This window comes from Crocuta crocuta, unplaced genomic scaffold (genome assembly GCF_008692635.1).
Source record: "Crocuta crocuta isolate KB4526 unplaced genomic scaffold, BGI_CrCroc_1.0 scaffold65, whole genome shotgun sequence".
Taxonomy (NCBI): domain Eukaryota; kingdom Metazoa; phylum Chordata; class Mammalia; order Carnivora; family Hyaenidae; genus Crocuta; species Crocuta crocuta.
The window spans coordinates 4,021,035-4,038,861 of record NW_027530683.1 but is presented as its reverse complement, the minus strand read 5'-3'; the positions used below and the strand labels follow the sequence as shown (position 1 = coordinate 4,038,861).

Genomic DNA, 17,827 nt, shown 5'->3' with positions numbered 1-17,827 from the left:
TGTTTGAATTATTACAGTGAATGTGTATCCTCCTGTAATCACAAGTCATAAATTATTATGAATTATTTCCTTGGAGGACTAAGCTTCGGTATGAAAAAAAATCCATAAATTTAAGTCATAATTAATGTTACATTGTTGGTTATTCAAATATAATAATTTTAATAAATAAAATACAGATAGTCCACTTTCTTAAATAAATTTACTTTTCTGTTATCCTAGAATATGAATACATATGCTATACAGAATTTAAATACGTATCCATATCTTTAATATTATAGTCAGGAAAGCAAGTGTTGGTTTGGGCTATTGACTAGTTTATGGAAAGGTATATAATGTAGAAGTGAATTTTCTGAAGATATTTACTACTAATGATATATTTATTTAGTTTTTTAGTCTAATATTGATCCAATAAGTTAGTTACTGACTAGGGCTTAAAACAAGTTTTTTATAGGGATTTTCATTGTAATAGGATTTGAAATCTCTAGTCATTAGGATCTGTTTATAAAATCTCAGACTAGGCAAGGCTCTGGCAAGAATATTTATAATTGTTTATGTAGAGAAAAGTGGCTGTTTGGACATTGCAGCTTCTGTTGAATAATAGAATTACGGGAACATGTAACTGGCACTAAAGATTCCTGGGGTGGTATCTAGGTAATGGGACAGGAACTTTAGTAGGGTAGTGTTGTTAAGAAAATTTCTAGTTTACTTACACTTCAGATGATACTGCAGTGAGAGCCAGTTGGTATCATTCAAGAAAACAAGGAAATTAATGTACTAGCCCCTTGCAGACAGTTTTATATTTATTGTCTCATTTAACCCTCACAACACCCCTTCAGGGTCACTATCTTGATAATGGTATTATCTCCATTTTGCAGGTGAGGAAAGTGAGGCTCAGAGAGATTAAGTAACTTCCCCAAAGTAACTCAGCCAGTATGTAACAGAGCTGGGATTTGAATCCAAGTCTGTCAGACTCCAAAGCCCATGCTCTTTCCAGTACTTCACACTGCAGCAGGTAAGTAGGAGACTTGGCCTTCTGCTTTTATGAGGGCAACCCAGATTGAGCCTGTTTCCATCACCTCACTATCCAACTCCTCTTAGATTCTTGTCAGAACACGTGACTCGAACAAAGCTCTGTCCTCAAACATTGGATTGCAGTGGTCCTCATCGGTTCTTTCTGGACATTGCAGTTATTCTGCCTTGGAGAGGAATGTGCATTTTTGCTTTCAAAGTATGATTTCCTCTCGTAATACAGCAACAAAATCTGACCCTGGAGTTTGCCAACAGGGATATTCAACCCTATTTTTTAAAGCATCATTCATACTATAGGACCTAAGACTGGGTACCCAAGGGACTGTGGGAAGTCATTTTGCTTTTCTTTTTTTGTAGAGAATGGCTCTTCCATTCCTGAGCCTGCTTGTATCATAAAATTGTGAGGGTGGAATGAGATAATAGATGTTAAATTGAATGAAATCCTTACCTTTCCAATAGCCTCATCTAAGCAGAGATTCCTCTTTTGTGATATTCTAGTGCACACTGCTTTACTTCTAAAATCTTTTTAGGTCAACAAGAGAATTTTGAGGGAGTTCTTTAATTGTAAATTACTTCAGTTTGAGATATAGAGTTAGCTAGTAACATTAAAAAAGATGTTTTGCATTTTAGTGTGCGTATTATATCAAGATAAAGTTCATCTTTTTTTTATTTTTATATTTTTATTTATTTCTAGGAGAGAGAGAGAGAGAGAGCGTGAGCAGGGGAAGGTCAGAGAGAGAGGGAGATACAGATTCTGAAATAGGCTCCAAGCTCTGAGCTGGCAGTCAGCACAGAGCCCAACGCGGGGCTCGAACCCACAAACCGCGAGATCATGACCTAAGTGAAAGTCGGACGCTTAACTGACTAAGCCACCCAGGTGCCCCAAGATGAAGTTCATCTTTAAGAATCTTGTTGGAAATTCCTTTCAAGGGAAATTCTAAGTGGTGGCAAATGAGTATTAATTGTATGATATCAATTACCTAGGTCATTGACTTTCTTTTGACTTACTGTCCTATCTTCACTGGTTTATTTTAGTGGTCTTAAAGGAGATATTGGAAAGGCCTTTCATGACTTTGGTTCCCTAGTCTTGCTTTATTCCTAAAGTCTTAAATACATTCATTCGTAAAGTTCATTTTTAATATATAATTCTGAGGAGCGCAAAAGAGGCAAAAGTCCCTGCCCTCACGCAGCTTATATTTCATTTGGAGGATATAGAGCACAAACAGTAGAAGTAAATCTTATGTCAGTTGGTAGTGGAATTATGAGAAAAATGGAAGGGAGATTGCAATTTAAACAAGTGGTTAGGGAAAGCCTCACTGAGAAACTGTCTGGACAACCATTTGAAGGAGACGGGGGAGGGAGGTATCTTCCCCATGTGGGCCAGAGGAGGAGCATGCCAGCCAGTACAAAGGCCCTGAGGTGGTACTGTGCAGCATCAACAGCAAAGAGGTCGTTGTGGTTAAAACTGAGCGAATGTGTGTGTGTGTTTGGGAGTGCCTTACAGTCCATTTTGAGGACTTTATCTCCGCGTGAAATTAGAAGGCAGTGATGTTTTGAGCAGAATTCTAATACTAGAATTTTCAGTAATACATCCTTGGAAATTGCAGAAGAAATACTATATAAATAAAAGGTATTATTAGGTATCATTATTCCCCTACCAAAACGAAGGTTTTTATAATCAGGCACATGTATAAAAAAATGTGCTGGCATCAGGAAAAATGTATTAGAAAACTTCACAGAGGTACCTTGGTAGCTCATTCAGTTGAGCATCCGACTTCAGCTCAGGTTATGGTCTTGCAGTTCATGAGTTCCAGCCCGGCATTGGACTCCATGTTGACCACACAGAGCCTGCTTCAGATCCTCTGTCCCCCGTCCCCTCCCTTCTGCCCTGCTTGCTCTCTTTCTCTCTCTCAAAAAATTTTTTTAAGAAGGAAAGAAAACTTAACAATCTTTTTAAAAAAAGATCTGGTGAATATGAGAAGATAGGTTTATTTTAGTTAACTAGTATAGCTTTTTAAAATGGAGGATGATGTGTTTATGACATCTCTAAAAAAGCAAATTGTGGTGTCATAATTAGGATTATATCACTTCTGGTAACAGTGGTAAAGGAGATGAACTGAAACATCTGACTCTTTATTTTTTACCTCAAGAATATTTGCTTAAGCAATAATACTTTAGTATAAGGAATATGGGATAAGAAAAAGTGCTGGATCTTTTCTGTGAAGTAGTTGGTCTTTCAGGTGAAGTAACCATGTAATTATAAACAAGTTACGGTAAGCACATTGTTTTAAATTCCATCAAGTGTTGTTAGTAATTTTTTTAGGTTCTAAATTACCTACTTTTATCTGAGTGGAAGTGTAGTGTTCAATCTGGAGCTCAACCTGGAATATCTCTTTGCCAGTGAGAAGTCCTTTCCTACTTCTTTTGACTCCCCTCATCTCCACTTTCTTAATGTTGAATGAGTCAGCAATTTTGTCTTCCTATTTCTTTTTAATCTCCTGTATACATCCTATATAGGATCTAGCCCAGTTATCTTGGTTGACTATATTAGATCGGATTAACTCAGAATAGTTACCAAAATCATTGTTTTGTTCAACAAATGAACTTTTCTGCCAATACTTCTTATTTATACCAGACAGTTGATATTTCTTAACTTGGTTTAAGACCTCTTTACAAACTGTATTTCCTTTTAATTAGATAGCCAGCTGGTCAGACTAGAATGTATAATTTACTGTCTCCCAAATAATACATACTTGACAATGTATATGTAAGGTGTAAGTATATCCCACGCTTTTCCATGTCTCCATTTCTGCTTATGCCACATCATCTTCAAATTCCTTTTTGTTGTCCTTTCCACCTATCCATATTCTACCTATATTTCAGGATCAGATTCACAGTCAAACTTCTCTATACAGCCTGTTCTGTCTACTTGAGCCTGTTTTTTTTCTTCCTTAGAATTTTTATAGAAATTATCATGGACCGTTGATCATAAAGTTGCATTACTAGCTTTGAACTAGTACTTAACTGGTATTAGTCAGAGAACTCCACAAAAACAGAACAATAGACTGTGTGTGTATATGCGTGTATGTGTATATACATACAAAAAGAGATTTATTATAGGGGATTATAAAGGGCTCATGTGATCATGGAGGCTGATTAAGTCCCAAGATCCTGCAGTTTGGCAAGCTGGACACCTAGGAGAGCTGAGCCAGTGGTGTAGTTCCAGCCCCAAAAGGCTGGCAGGAAGAGCTGATGTTTCGTTTGAGCCAGGTGTAGGAAAAAGCCGATGGCCCAGTTCAAAGGCAGTCAGGCAAGAGGAATTCTCTTAGTATTATTTATTTTGCCTTTCATTCATGTGCCTTGTTTTACCAGCTAGTAGATAAGCACCTTGAAGCCAGGGACCACCTGTCATGCTTGCTTGCTTACCCTTCAGGAGTCCTTGCATAGTACAAGGACTTAAGTGTAATGCGTATATGTGCATCCTTTATAAAACCATAACATTTTAGAGCTAGAAAGGGCCTTTGAGGTTATCTTGTTTCAGAGATGGGGAATGAAGAACAGCTTTAAAATAGGAAGATTAGTAATATACCCCTTTCCATGGTTGTTAGAAGAGTAAGATGAGCTAGTGTAATGTGTGTGAAAAGTTAGGTGTCCTATTAATTAAAACCTTTTTTTTTTTTTTGGCTTAGAGCATGAATCAAAATAGTTTACGAAGTCTTTTAATGTGACAACGTTTTAATTAGACAGTATTTTAATTTATTGTCTTTTAATTTAATTTATTGTTTTTTAATTAGTATTTCTGGGTGGAGATTTCACCTCTTTCTTTCTCTTATTCATACTCAAATGTATGTTCAAAATGTCCATGTACAAATGTATCTCCAGATTTGAGATCATATCATCACTTCCTCAAAGCATNTATTTGTAAAAATAAATAAATAAATAAATTTGTTGATTTGTATAGAATATTGCAATTAGGTATACATAGTCAAGTGGTAGGTTTAGCTTTTGGACATGCCTGTATTGAAGTGGCAGGGTGAGGCTATCGAAGTTGAGGTTAGAGTATCTACTTTTTTAATGTTTGCTTATTTTTGAGAGGGAGAGAAGGCCAGTGGGGGAGGGATGGAGACAGAGGGAAACAGAGGATCCAAAGTGGGCTCTGCACTGACAAACCGCAAGCCCTATGTGTAGCCTGAACTCAGGTACCGTGAGATCATGACCTGAGTCAAAGTCAGTCACTGACTGAGCCACCCAGGCACCCCGAAGTTATAGTATCTAAAGACTAAAATACTTTATTTGAACTTAAATATCTTCTTTAAAAGTCTTCATTTATGGGAAGTGGATTATTTTAAAATGTTTTTATTTAATTTTTTCTTCCCTAGATTTTCTTGTAATCACATCTTAAAGCCTTCAAGATGGTACTAGCAGACCTTGGAAGAAAAATAACATCAGCATTACGCTCATTGAGCAATGCCACCATTATCAATGAAGAGGTATGTAAAATATGTGAAATACATTTGATAGATAGCACATCATTACTAGCATTGGGAATATGAATTATTAGTAATCTCTGTGTTTATGTTTGTTTTGTTGTAGATTTAATAATTGTAGATAAACACTCAAAACTAGAGACACTAGGGGCGCCTGCGTGGCTCAGTCGGTTAAATGTCCGACTTCGACTCAGGTCATGGTCTCATGGTTCGTGGGTTCGGGCCCTGTGTCCGGCTCTGTGCTGACAGCTAGCTCAGAGCCTAGAGCCTGCTTCAGATTCTGTGTCTCCCTCTCTCTCTGACCCTCCCCTGCTCATGCTCTCTCTCTCTCTATCTCAGAAATAAATAAAACATTAAAAAAAAAAACAAACCCGGAGACACTAGGTAGTGTCTTATATTGAGTTGACCATCTTACTGTTTAACTTTCTATACAGAATTATAAAAAAAGAAAGAACAAAAAACCCCAGACCTTAACTAACATGTAAAAATGACACATTATATAGTTTAAAAAGTGCTTAGGTCTGGAGATATACTTCGTCACAGAGACCTAAAACTTCATTGTCCTGCTTCTTTTTTCTTGGCTAGGCATGTGTGCATTACACCTTTTTTTCTGTTTGACTTTTATTTAGCATTCTCATAAAAGGCGGGTACTTCTATTTTGTCTACTTTGATTCATTGTCTCTAAAATCCTCAGGTTTTTTTTAAGAGATTTTGTAAGCTGACCCCTTATATGGTATCCGAACTCTTCTTCCTTCTGGCTTTCTTGTTTTAAGTTTAAAATATTTCTTTCTGGAGGTGTCTGGGTGGCTCAGTTGGTTGAGTGTCCACCTCACGATCATGGTCCCAGGGTCGTGGGATCAAGCCTCACGGTGTCTCCATGGTGAGTGTGTTTGTTGTGCTGAATGTGGAGCCTGCTTAAGATTCTCTCTTTTTCTCTCTCCCACACTCTCGCTCTCTCTTCTTCCCTCTCCTCTTCTGCCCTTCTTTTTCTCTAAAATAAAAAAATAGATATTAAAAAAATTCTTAAAATATTTCTTTCTGTTATTTTCCCCCCATACTTTGTGTCTTGATTTGTCAATTGAAAAAAGATGAGAGTCCACAAGTATACTTTATGTTTTGTGGTACCAATGGGACAGTACTGAATTTGGTTTTAGAAGACCTTGTTCAGCGACCTTCTTAGTAGCTTGTGATAGAAATCTGGGCAAGTCAACTTCACATTCCTTAATGTATAAAATGAGAAAAAAAGCATTTACGTTACAAGATGATTTTAAGGATCAAATGAAATAATAGATGAAAAGTACTTTCTAACTTGGAACTTGGAAAAAAAATTTTTTTTAATTAAAAAAATTTAATTCCAGTGTAGTTAACAAGCAGTGCTATATTAGTTTCAGTATAGTGTACAACACAGTGATCCATAGTTCCATACGTTACTCAGTGCTCACTGAAAAAAAATTCTAATGCAGAATTTGTTATCAATATTTTAATACGCTAATGGAATTGAATAATTTTGGGACTGTCTTTGAGTTTAGCTAGTCCAGCCTCTTAGTTAACAGCAACAGAAAGTCAGTTTCACATGTTTATTTATCAGAAGAACCAAGATTAGTGTCTTTTTTTCTAATTCCTCACCCAGCACTTTTTCTAATAAATATTATTAAATAATAAATCATAAATCACTATTGTTTAGTCTTTGGAATTCAGACTAAATAAAACAACAGCTTTCCAAACAGTTTTTTCCTATTGTGTAACCCTTATGCTGTTTATGTTTATAGAGGAGAAAAAAAGAAACCAGGGAGAAGAGCTTAGTGGGAAGTAGAGTAACAGCTGCTACTTGAATTAGCAAACTCTGTTCTTAGTACTGTGCTGCTAGGGAATTAACAAGAAGAAATCCCTCTAGTGAAAGATCAGTTCCATTTTTATTAGGCCCTTTTAATGAGAGATAGAGATGTCTGATAAGCCTCTGTAGGATGTAGGAAGTGAGTTGAAGATGGAAATTCATTCAAGAAGATTTGAGGGACTACTTTTTTTTTTAAAAGATTTTATTTTTGAGTAATCTCTGTACCCAACAAACCCACAACCTAAGATTGAGTGTCGCACTGTCTACTAGGTGCCCTAACTCCTACATGTTTGCTGGCACCAGCAAAAATGACAAAATAGACTACAAAATCCCTGGCCTTATGGAGCTTACAGTTTAGTGTGTAAACACTTATTTACATGAGCAACAAAGGCCTCATCTTTTTAGACTTTATGATATTTTAACTACAGTGCCTTGTAACTCAGCAAATATATGATGATAGTTATTTTTTAAAAATTTTCTTTTAATGTTTATTTATTTTGAGAGACAGAGAGTGTGAACAGCAGGAGAGAGTGAAAGAGAGAATCCCGGGGCGCCTGGGTGGCTTAGTCGGTTAAGCATCCGACTTTGCTTAGGTCATGATCTCGTGGTTCGTGGGTTCGAGCCCTGCGTCGGGCTCTGTGCTGACTGCCAGCTCAGAGCCTGGAGCCTGTTTCAGTCTTTGACTCCCTCTCTCTCTGACCCTCCCCTGCTCACGCTCTCTCTCTCTCCTAGAAATAAATAAAACATTAAAAAAAAAAAAAAAAAAGAGAATCCCAAGGAGGCTCTCAGCATAGAGCTCAATGCGGGGCTTGAACTCACAAACCTCATGACCTGAGCCGAAATCAAGTGGAATACTTAACCGATCGAGCCACCCAGGTGCCCCGATAGTGAGTTATGAATGGAGGATAGTTTTCTTTTCAACTTTGTTCTTCTGCTTTGAGTGGAAATAGTAAGACTGCTGGGTCAGACTTGGTTATTTTTTTTGTTTTATTTTCCTCCATGGTAGTCCAATTAAGCAGATACAGTGAATATTAAGTGCTGGGTATCAACAACAAAAGGTGTTCAATGGCAGCATCTATTGCATAGTAACTTTCTTTGTCTTAAAGAAAAAATCTTTATTACTGTTACTTTAATATAAGAATAAAATTATGATAATGTTTGGTTGAATAAAACTAAATGGAATGTCTTATTTTGACAACATGATTAGACATTTGATAAGATGATCTTCCTAAGGCTAATTGGAAAACAGTTTTTCCCTGTAATAGTGTAGTATTATTTCATGGCACTAAAATAATATGGGAGTATATGATGACTAATCAGCTATTGTTTTTATAAGATTGAAATGAGACACCAGGAGTGTTAAACTTTTGTTGGGGGGAGTGTTAAATTTTTATGTATTTATTTATTTGCAGGTATTAAATGCTATGCTAAAAGAAGTATGTACAGCATTATTGGAAGCAGATGTTAATATTAAACTAGTGAAGCAACTAAGAGAAAATGTAAAGTAAGTTAAATTAATCAGGTAAAAAGCAGGCAAAACTAAATTTAGTTTACTGCGATGAGGAGCTAACCAGAAAAATCTGCTGTATCAAGAAATGTTTCTGCTATAAGCATTTGAAAAGAATAGAACTCATATGTTACAAGACTGTATTTATAGTGTGTTTCCATAATGATGTTTCAAAGAATAAACTACATGTGGCTTTCATTTAATTATATGGATTTCTTTCCATTTTACTCCTTTATTTGGATGGATTCAATCATGTACAGTATAGTATTTCAATATAAAAGGCTTTTAACAATTCTTCATAGAAAAGTGGTGCCATTTTATCCTCTTCAGGCTTAAGATGACATTAATCAGCCTCCTTCATTATTGGAAAATTGTATTCATTTCTTGTGCTCCTTTTGGATTTTTCTGTCCATATTTGAATGAAGGAGTATAATGTGTGTCATCTCCGTTATTGTGTTCATTGGGAAAGGCACTGACTGGAGCAGGGTTCATAGAATAATGCAGGCACCTCAATTAACTGCTTGAATCCTCGCCCTTGTCATGTCCGGGCCATCTCTCCTTTTTATATTTTTAGACTGGGTAATAAATGTAGAACTACTGGCATTTACACATTTAGAATTAGAGAAACAAATCCTATTTTCTGCTGGGTGTAAAGATATATAAAGTATATATGTAAAAATAAGTAAATAAAATTAATATTTTCTAGTGATATGAAGACAAATTAATATTTAGACTTTTAAAAAACCTTGAAAAACTAACCAAAGTCTTGCATCTCATATTTCCTGATCAGTTTTTTAGGATACAGACTTATGAATCTGTAGTAATTATATGCATGTTAATCAGAGGACTACTAATGTGAAAGATTGAATATTTTCACATTCTTTGGAGCAGAAACTTTTTTTCAGAGCATCTTAATGGGCTTTTCTCTCTCCTACCCACAAATAACCATCATCATGAAGGTCTGCTATTGATCTTGAAGAGATGGCATCTGGTCTTAACAAAAGAAAAATGATTCAGCATGCTGTATTTAAAGAACTTGTGAAGGTAAGAGTGTATCAGGATTGTGCTATGATTCTCTGTAGACTCCAGTGGGTAAAAATACATTAGCACTGTTAACAAGAATATTATTTCAGAATACTTTTTTATATTTTTATAGAATACTCAACTGTAATAAAGATATTAATGAAAGGATTATTAACTTTTCTAAAGGGGTCTATTTTTATCATTTACTTTTCTGCATACAAAGTTCTGAGTATAGATATGAAAGGCCGTTACTATTCTTGCAAAAATTCTCAAAAGCTGGGTTACAAAGAGTAAAACTTTACTACAGATTGACGGAAGGGCCTCTTGAGTTTATCTTCTTTAATATCAGGTTTTGCCTGTTGATCTTGCTTTTGTATGGAAAGTCACTCTTGACAAGTCTTCTTTTCTGAATTGTTCATTGTTTATAGAATTCTCTTTGAAAAGACCTAATATCCCAACTCTTGCTTACATTATGAGCATTTGGTGAAATTTTATTTTGCAAGTAGTAATATAGCCTATTGCCTTGTATCACCTTAGAACTGATTTTGCTTCTGTAATCATGAAAACTATGGTGAGAATCATAGAGCTTTAAAAAATATGTATGGGTCTTGGGGCACCTGGGTGGCTCAGTCAGTTGAGCGTCTGACTCCTGATTTCAGCTCAGGTCATGGTCTCAACGGTTTGGGAGATTAAGCCCCGTGTTGGGCACCATGCTGTGCATGGAGTCTGCTTAAGATTCTCTCTTTCTCTCTCCCCCCCGCCCCCACTCCCCACATCCACTTCCTCTGCTCCTCTTGTGCGCTCTCTCTCACTCTCTCACAAAAAGGAAAAAAATAAGGGCACCTGGGTAGCTCAGTTGGTTGAGCATCTGACTTCAGCTTAGGTCATGATCTCACAGTCCTTGGGTTCGAGCCCTGCATTGGGCTCTGTGCTGACAGTTCAGATTCTGTGTCTCCCTCTCTCTCTGCCCCTTTGCCGCTCGTGTTCTGTCTCTTTCTCTCAAAAGTAAATACACATTAAAGAAAATTAAAAAAAAAAATAGGTATAGGTCCAATGGTGGGGGAAAAAAGGAAGGAACTATAAAAACTTGTTTGAGAACAACAAATGTCTGCTAGTGACCTTGTATTTTTCCGTTTATTATGTGAATAGTTTCATTTACTCTTTTGGTTTTAGCAGAGCTGATCGATACTTTGAAAAAGTCTAGTATCTCAGATGGTTATGTCATTTCATGTAGTCTTATAGACTAATAAATAAAAAAAGAAATTCAGACCTAAACGAGGTCAGAGAATTTATCCACTCATGCCTCTCCATTTGTAGTTGAGAAAAGTGAGACAGTTAGTGGTAGGTCTGATCTCCAAACTGTATGTCAGATTCCTCACATTATTTCCAGTTTGCTTTTCATCTAGCACCTGAAATATAAAATTTGCCTCTGTAGGCAAAATTCTGGTGTATTACCTTCTTTATTAGGAAGCTTTTATTGAGTACCTATTTTATTCTAGGCGATGTGCCAAATGCTGCTGATAGCAGAGTTAAATTAGACTGGTCCCTATACTCAGAAGCTTCTGGTCTAGAATAATGATGTACAAAGCAAGGTCAAAACTTTTAATAATAATACTAAGATATTATTTGCCACTTTTGCCTTTTTTATTGTTTGATATTTGCACTAATAGTGCAACTAATAGCAGAAATTATTGGTTGTATTAAATCTTGACCATTGAGTATGCACATGTCTTTATAAGATTTCATGTGATGAGATGGGAAATGTATAGAAGGCTCCTTTATTGCATACTGAAATTTGATGATTGTGTTGAGAAAAGCATATGTGTGATTATTTGCTTCCTAAGCTAGCTGCTTTTTTTTTTTTTTTTTTTAATAAAACCCCATTTTTATGTGAACCAATGACAGATAATCTGGTGAGGAAAACTTGACTAAAATTTTTTTTTTTTTTTTTTAATTTCTAGGAGAGAGAGAGAGAGAGAGAGACAGCGTGAACAGGGGAGGGTCAGAGAGAGAGGGAGTCACAGACTGAAACAGGCTCCAGGCTCTGAGCTGGCAGTCAGCACAGAGCCCGACGCGGGGCTCGAACCCACGAACCGCGAGATCATGACCTAAGCGAAAGTCGGACGCTTAACCGACTAAGCCACCCAGGCGCCCCATACTTGACTAAGATTTTTAAGTAAAGTGAGCCTATCACTTTAAGGCAGGTAACTAACAATATTGTGGCCAGAGATAAAATTCGAGCTTTCCAGTGAAAACTAGAAACTTGTATCTCTACCATGAGTTTGCAAGGATCCCAGTACATTTCTGATGAGATCAGTATTGATATAATAAATTTTTTTGATGTTTAGTGAAACGTGTTAATGACTGATCTATGATGTTACAATACCATGTACCAGTATAAGATCCATTCGAAGTACAAGATAGAATAATAACAGATTTTAATGTAATAGAGTCTGAAAGTTTATATGGTTTCAGATTCTACATTGCAACTAACCTTTACAAGCTACTGTACTTATGAAGGAGTCCTGAGACTGAAAAGTACTGTTCTTCTAGGGTGGAGGAAGAAGAGAAAATTGATTTATAAAATAATTAGTCATTAAAACATATGTTCCAAATTTAGTTCCGTAGAGAGCTGAGTGCTTCTGCTGTGAGGTATAGAGAATGGAGGTGAATGTAGGGTAGCATGAGTGAAAGGATCTGGGGGAGGGAAAGTGAATTTATGTTTAAGATAGATTTTTGCCTATTTCAGAAGTTGCTTTAAGGCTGTGCCTGAGAAAGAGATAAAATGTGTTCCTTTTTCCTCCCTTCTCTACTACATGGTTTTCCTTGAAATTCAGGTATAATATGGACCAAGTGATCTTTTTAAAAAAATTTTTTTAATGTTTATTTATTATTGAGAGGCAGAGAGAGACAGAGCATGAGCATAGGAGGGGCAGAGAGGAGGAAGACACAGAATCAGAAGCATGCTTCAGGCTCTGAGCTGTTAGCACAGAGCCCGATGTGGGGCTCCAGCCCACAAACCGTGAGATCATGACCTGCACCAAAGTCGGATGCTCAACGGAGTGAGCCACCCAGGCGCCCCTGGACTAAGTGATCTTTATGGTATTGTCTAGCATGGGCTCTGCAAACTTTCTCTTAAAGACTAGATAGTTTAGGTTTTGTGAGCCATGTGATTTCTGTTGCACCTTCCGAAAAGGGAGAGACACACCTGTTGTGTTACAAAAGTAGTAAATGAATGGGCATGTCAGTGTTCCATAAAAACTCTATTTGCACACAGTTTGCCAGTCTTTGGTCTAGGACATTAACTACTCTCATGCCTTTATTATCATGTGGAGATACACGCTTCTGGCTCTAAACAGCTGACTTGAAAATGAACTGTTTTTTTTTTTTTAACATGTTTTTATTTATTTCTGAGAGAGAGAGAGATACAGCGTGAGCAGGGGAGGGGTCAGAGAGAGAGGGAGATACAGAATCTGAAATAGGCTCCAGGCTCTGAGCTAGCTGTCAGCACAGAGCCTGACATGGGGCTTGAACCCACGAACTGTGAGATCATGACCTGAGCCGAAGTCGGACACTTAACTGACTGAGCCACCCAGGCGCCCCGGGAATGAACTGTTTAAAAAATTTTTTTAATAATGTTTATTTATGAGAGAGAAAGAGAGACAGGGAGAGCGTGACGCAGGGGAGAAGCAGAGAGAGAGGGAGACACAGAATCAGAAGCAGAGCAGGCTCCAGGCTCCTGGCTCCTAGCTGTCAGCACAGAGCCCTATGTGGGGCTCGAACCCACAAACTGAGATCATGACCTGAGCCGAAGTTGGACACTCAACCGACTGAGCCACCCAGTCACTCCTGAACTGTTTTTTTAAATAAATTTTAAAAAGGCCTCATGCTTGTTAGTTTTGGGCTGTCTATATAGGAGCCTTAATTTCCCACTGACTAATGAAATTAGTGATTATTTTTTACTAGACTTTGGAGGCTATCTATATAGGAGCCTTAATTTCTCACTGACTAATGAAATTAGTGATTTTTTTTCACTAGCCTTTAAATGTAATAACTTTATAAAACAGTAGGTATTTGGCCTTGGAGAATTTGACATTTGACTGACCTGGAAAGGCTTTCACATGTAATTTCTCATTTTGCTCATACATAAACATTTGTTAAATTCAGCATGAAAATAGGTGTTGTCCTGGTATGGTAGCCACATGTGGTGTCGTGCACTTGTAATGTGGTTAGTCTACACTGAGATGTACTACAAGTATGAAATAGACACCAAATTTGAAGGCCTCATATAGGAAAAGAGAATATTAAAATATCTCTTTGATTTTTGAATATAGATTACATGTTGAAAATGATATTTTGGTATATTGGGTTAAATAAAGAATTAAAATTAGTTATTATTTACTTTTACTTTATTTAATGCTACTACTAGAGATCTATTTATTTATTTAAATGTTTTATTATTTATTTGAGGGAGAGGGAAAGAGACAGAGTGCAAGCTGGGGAGGGGCAGAGAAGGAGACACAGAATCTGAAGGAAGCTCCAGGCTCCAGAATCTCCAGCAGCAGAGAGCCCGATTCAGGGCTTGAACTCACATGAGATCATGATCTAAGCCAAGATCAGACACTTAACTCACTGAGCCACCGAGGCACCCTGGTCCTAGTAGAAATTTAATTCATATGTGGCCTGCACATATATTTTTATATTTCTGTAGTGCTGATGAAGATTGCTCCTTTGGCTCAAACTTGATCTCACTATCATCACACTCCAGCTTGTTCTAAAAAATGTTTTGAAGGGCACTTGGGCAGCTCAGTAAGTTAAGCATCCAACTTCGGCTCAGGTTGTGATCTCCTGGTTCATGAGTTCGAGCCCTGCATTGGGCTCTGTGCTGACACCTCAGAGCCTGCTTTGGATTCTGTCTCTCCCTCTCTCTCTCTCTGCCCCTCCCCAGCTTACAGTCTGTCTCTCTCTCTGAAAAATAAACATTTAAAGAATGAATAAATAAAAAATAAAAAAATGTTTTGAGATCCTTTCCCTGAATTGGTTTGGGAGTAGAGGCTTGCTTATGACTTTACAATGCATGACTTTATGTTCTTAAATTTCACTATATGTGTATAAAGGGAAATAGTCAAGTTTTATGGGAATGGTAGGATTATGTTGCCTTTTATACCAAAGTGCCTTTAAATTAGTTTTACAATTTAGAAGTTGTGGGGAGAGGGGTTTTGAATGTAAGCATGTGNAAAGAGCTTGTAGACCCTGGAGTTAAAGCATGGACACCCACTAAAGGAAAACAGAATGTGATCATGTTTGTTGGATTGCAAGGGAGTGGTAAAACAACAACATGTTCAAAGGTAAATTATACTTACTTTTATTTATTTATTCTTTTAATTAAAAAAATTTTTTAAATGTCTTATATATTTCTGAGAGAGAGAGAGACACAGCATGAGTAGGGGAGAGTCAGAGAGAGAGGGAGACACAGAATCTGAAACAGGCTCCAGGCTCTGAGCTAGCTGTCAGCACAGAGCCTGATGCGGGGCTCCAACCCATGAACCGTGAAATCATGACCTGAGCTGAAGTTGGACGCTTAGCCAGCTGAGTCACCCAGGCGCCCCAAATTATACTTACTTTTAAAAAAACTTATGGAGCAGATATGTTTGTATAAATCAAGTTTTATGTTAAAGCCAGCCTAGAATGACTGCTTTACAATTTTGTATTACTTGACATATCTTAATATTTTTTTATAATAGCTTTTTGTACAATAAGAAGAAAGAATTCCAGAGTCTCCCTTGTGATTGCTTTTTATAAGAATGGTAGACTTCTACATAGCTGTGCTATTTCTTTTACCAAAGAGACTGTTCCTATCCTTTAAGGAGGTGAGGATATGATTTTTGGAGAAGAGAACATGGAAAGTTTAACTTATGTCCTATGGTTCAAGGCTCCCTTTTCATAGTGTCCCACCCAACATAATATAGATCTTAATTTTGTATATCATTCTACTAATTTTTAATTCATTATGCCACCTCTTTCTTCAGAATTAAGTGCCTCAAGTTTGTTACTGGATTTTGTTTCACAAGCCTCAACGATATTACAGTCTACAAAAAAAGAAAAAAGTATTATTTCTTAGAGGATTCTGTTATTATTTATGTTAATTTAATAGTTAACATTTTTCATTATGGTCGTGTATTACTCCACCATATTATATCCCTTGAATGTGACTGTATGGCAGTTAGAATTTAAACTCTTTAGCAAATTTGCTGCGTTCAAAAATGTAATAATAGTGATACACACACACACACACACACACATACACAATCGAAGTGTTACTCAGCCATATAAAAGAATGAAATCTAGCCATTTGAAAGGACATGGATGGGGGTGCCTGGATGGCTCAGCTGGTTAAACGTCTGACTTTGGTTAAGCATCTGACTTCGGTTCAGGTCATGATCTTAAGGTTCTTAAGTTTGAGCTCCACATCAGGCTCTGTGCTGACAGCTCTGTGCTTTGGATTCTGTGTCTCCCTCCCTCTCTGTCCCTTTTGCTCTCTCTCTCTCTTTCTCTCTTTCAAAAATAAATAAACATTAAAAAAAATAAGTAATGAAGTGTCATGGATGGAGCTAGAGAGTATTATGCTAAGTGAAAGAAGTCAGAGAAAGACAAATACCATATGATATCACTCATATGTGGAATTTAAGAAATAAAACAAATGAGTAAGGGGAAAAAATAGAGAGACAAACCAAGAAACAGACTCTTAGGGTGCCTAGACGGCTCAGTTGGTTAAGTGTCTGACTTGATTTCGGCTCAGGTCATGATGTCATGTGAGATCAAACCCCATGTCAGGCCCTGCACTGAGAGTACAGAGCCTGCTTGGGATTCTCTCTCTCTGCCCCTCCCTGCTTTCTCTCTCGCTCTCGCTCTCTCTCTCTCTCTCTCTCTCTCAAAAATAAACAAACCTAGACAGAAACCAAGAAAAAAGAAACAGACTCTTAAGTATAGAGAACAAATTGATGGTTACCAGAGGGGAGGTAGGTGAGGGGATGGGTGAAATAGGTGACAGGGATTAAGGAGTGGTGCTTGCTGTGATGAGCTCGGGTGTTGTATGGAATGGTTGAATCACTGTATTGAATACCTGCTAATAATATAGTACTGGTAACTAACTGGAATTAAAATAAAAACTTCTAAAAATGTAATAATAATAGTTTCAGGAGAATATGAGCAGTTTGACTTCAATCCTTAAGTAAATAACTAACAAGAATACACAGAAAAATATTATGTGTATAATAATTTATATTTATTGATATTTTATTTTTTAAATCTTCTTTTCCCAGTTAGCGTATTATTACCAGAGGAAAGGTTGGAAGACCTGTTTGATATGTGCAGACACATTTAGAGCAGGTAATGTGTTGAAATTTGAAAAACGTTCTCTGTAATTTTTATTTTCAAGTTTGAGGACTCATTAATTCTTTATTTTATAGGAGCTTTTGACCAACTAAAACAGAATGCTACCAAAGCAAGAATTCCATTCTATGGAAGGTGGGTTTCTGGTTTTTATTTTGATAGTAATGTCTTTATTAAGTTTGAATTTTATGCTATCTGGTCACATTTTTAATATTTACTTAGAGGTTTAAGTCTTTCTGGAACAAAGCGTATAATTAATAAATTATCTTTTATTATTGTACCATGACTCTTCTGATCCAGCCTCATAGATCAGAGTGGACATTGTTTAGTTCATAATTCTGCCTGTATTTACCATCTTGCCTTGCATGCTTTCTAACTTGATTCCCTATTCCCACTGGGATAGATCTTTCTTTTAAGACCTATCTGAAGCATTTCTTGATTAAACACACTGGTGTATTCCATATTGTCTGTTTCTTTAGTACATAATTTAAAAAAGTTTGTGTTTGATCATCTTAAAATAGCTTATATTTGTTATTACCTCAGATAGATTCTGAT

At 36.7% G+C, this 17,827-nt stretch overlaps 1 protein-coding gene across 3 annotated transcripts in view; it reads left to right on the top strand.

Moving 5' to 3' along the window:
• SRP54 (signal recognition particle 54) overlaps window positions 1–17,827 on the top strand; it is a 44,041-nt gene that overhangs the window by 5,415 nt on the left and 20,799 nt on the right. Inside the window, exons 2-8 of one of the 3 annotated variants that reach the window (XM_077769224.1) lie at window positions 876–1,012; window positions 5,409–5,519; window positions 8,763–8,854; window positions 9,817–9,901; window positions 15,124–15,228; window positions 17,203–17,269; window positions 17,350–17,407. In XM_077769224.1, the coding sequence (XP_077625350.1) occupies window positions 5,442–5,519; window positions 8,763–8,854; window positions 9,817–9,901; window positions 15,124–15,228; window positions 17,203–17,269; window positions 17,350–17,407 (485 nt within the window). In that variant the 5' untranslated portion in view covers window positions 876–1,012; window positions 5,409–5,441. Of the gene's footprint in view, window positions 1–875; window positions 1,013–3,206; window positions 3,303–5,408; window positions 5,520–8,762; window positions 8,855–9,816; window positions 9,902–15,123; window positions 15,229–17,202; window positions 17,270–17,349; window positions 17,408–17,827 lie in introns of those variants that run through there. The other 2 variants (XM_077769225.1, XM_077769223.1) reach the window with 2 other exon arrangements.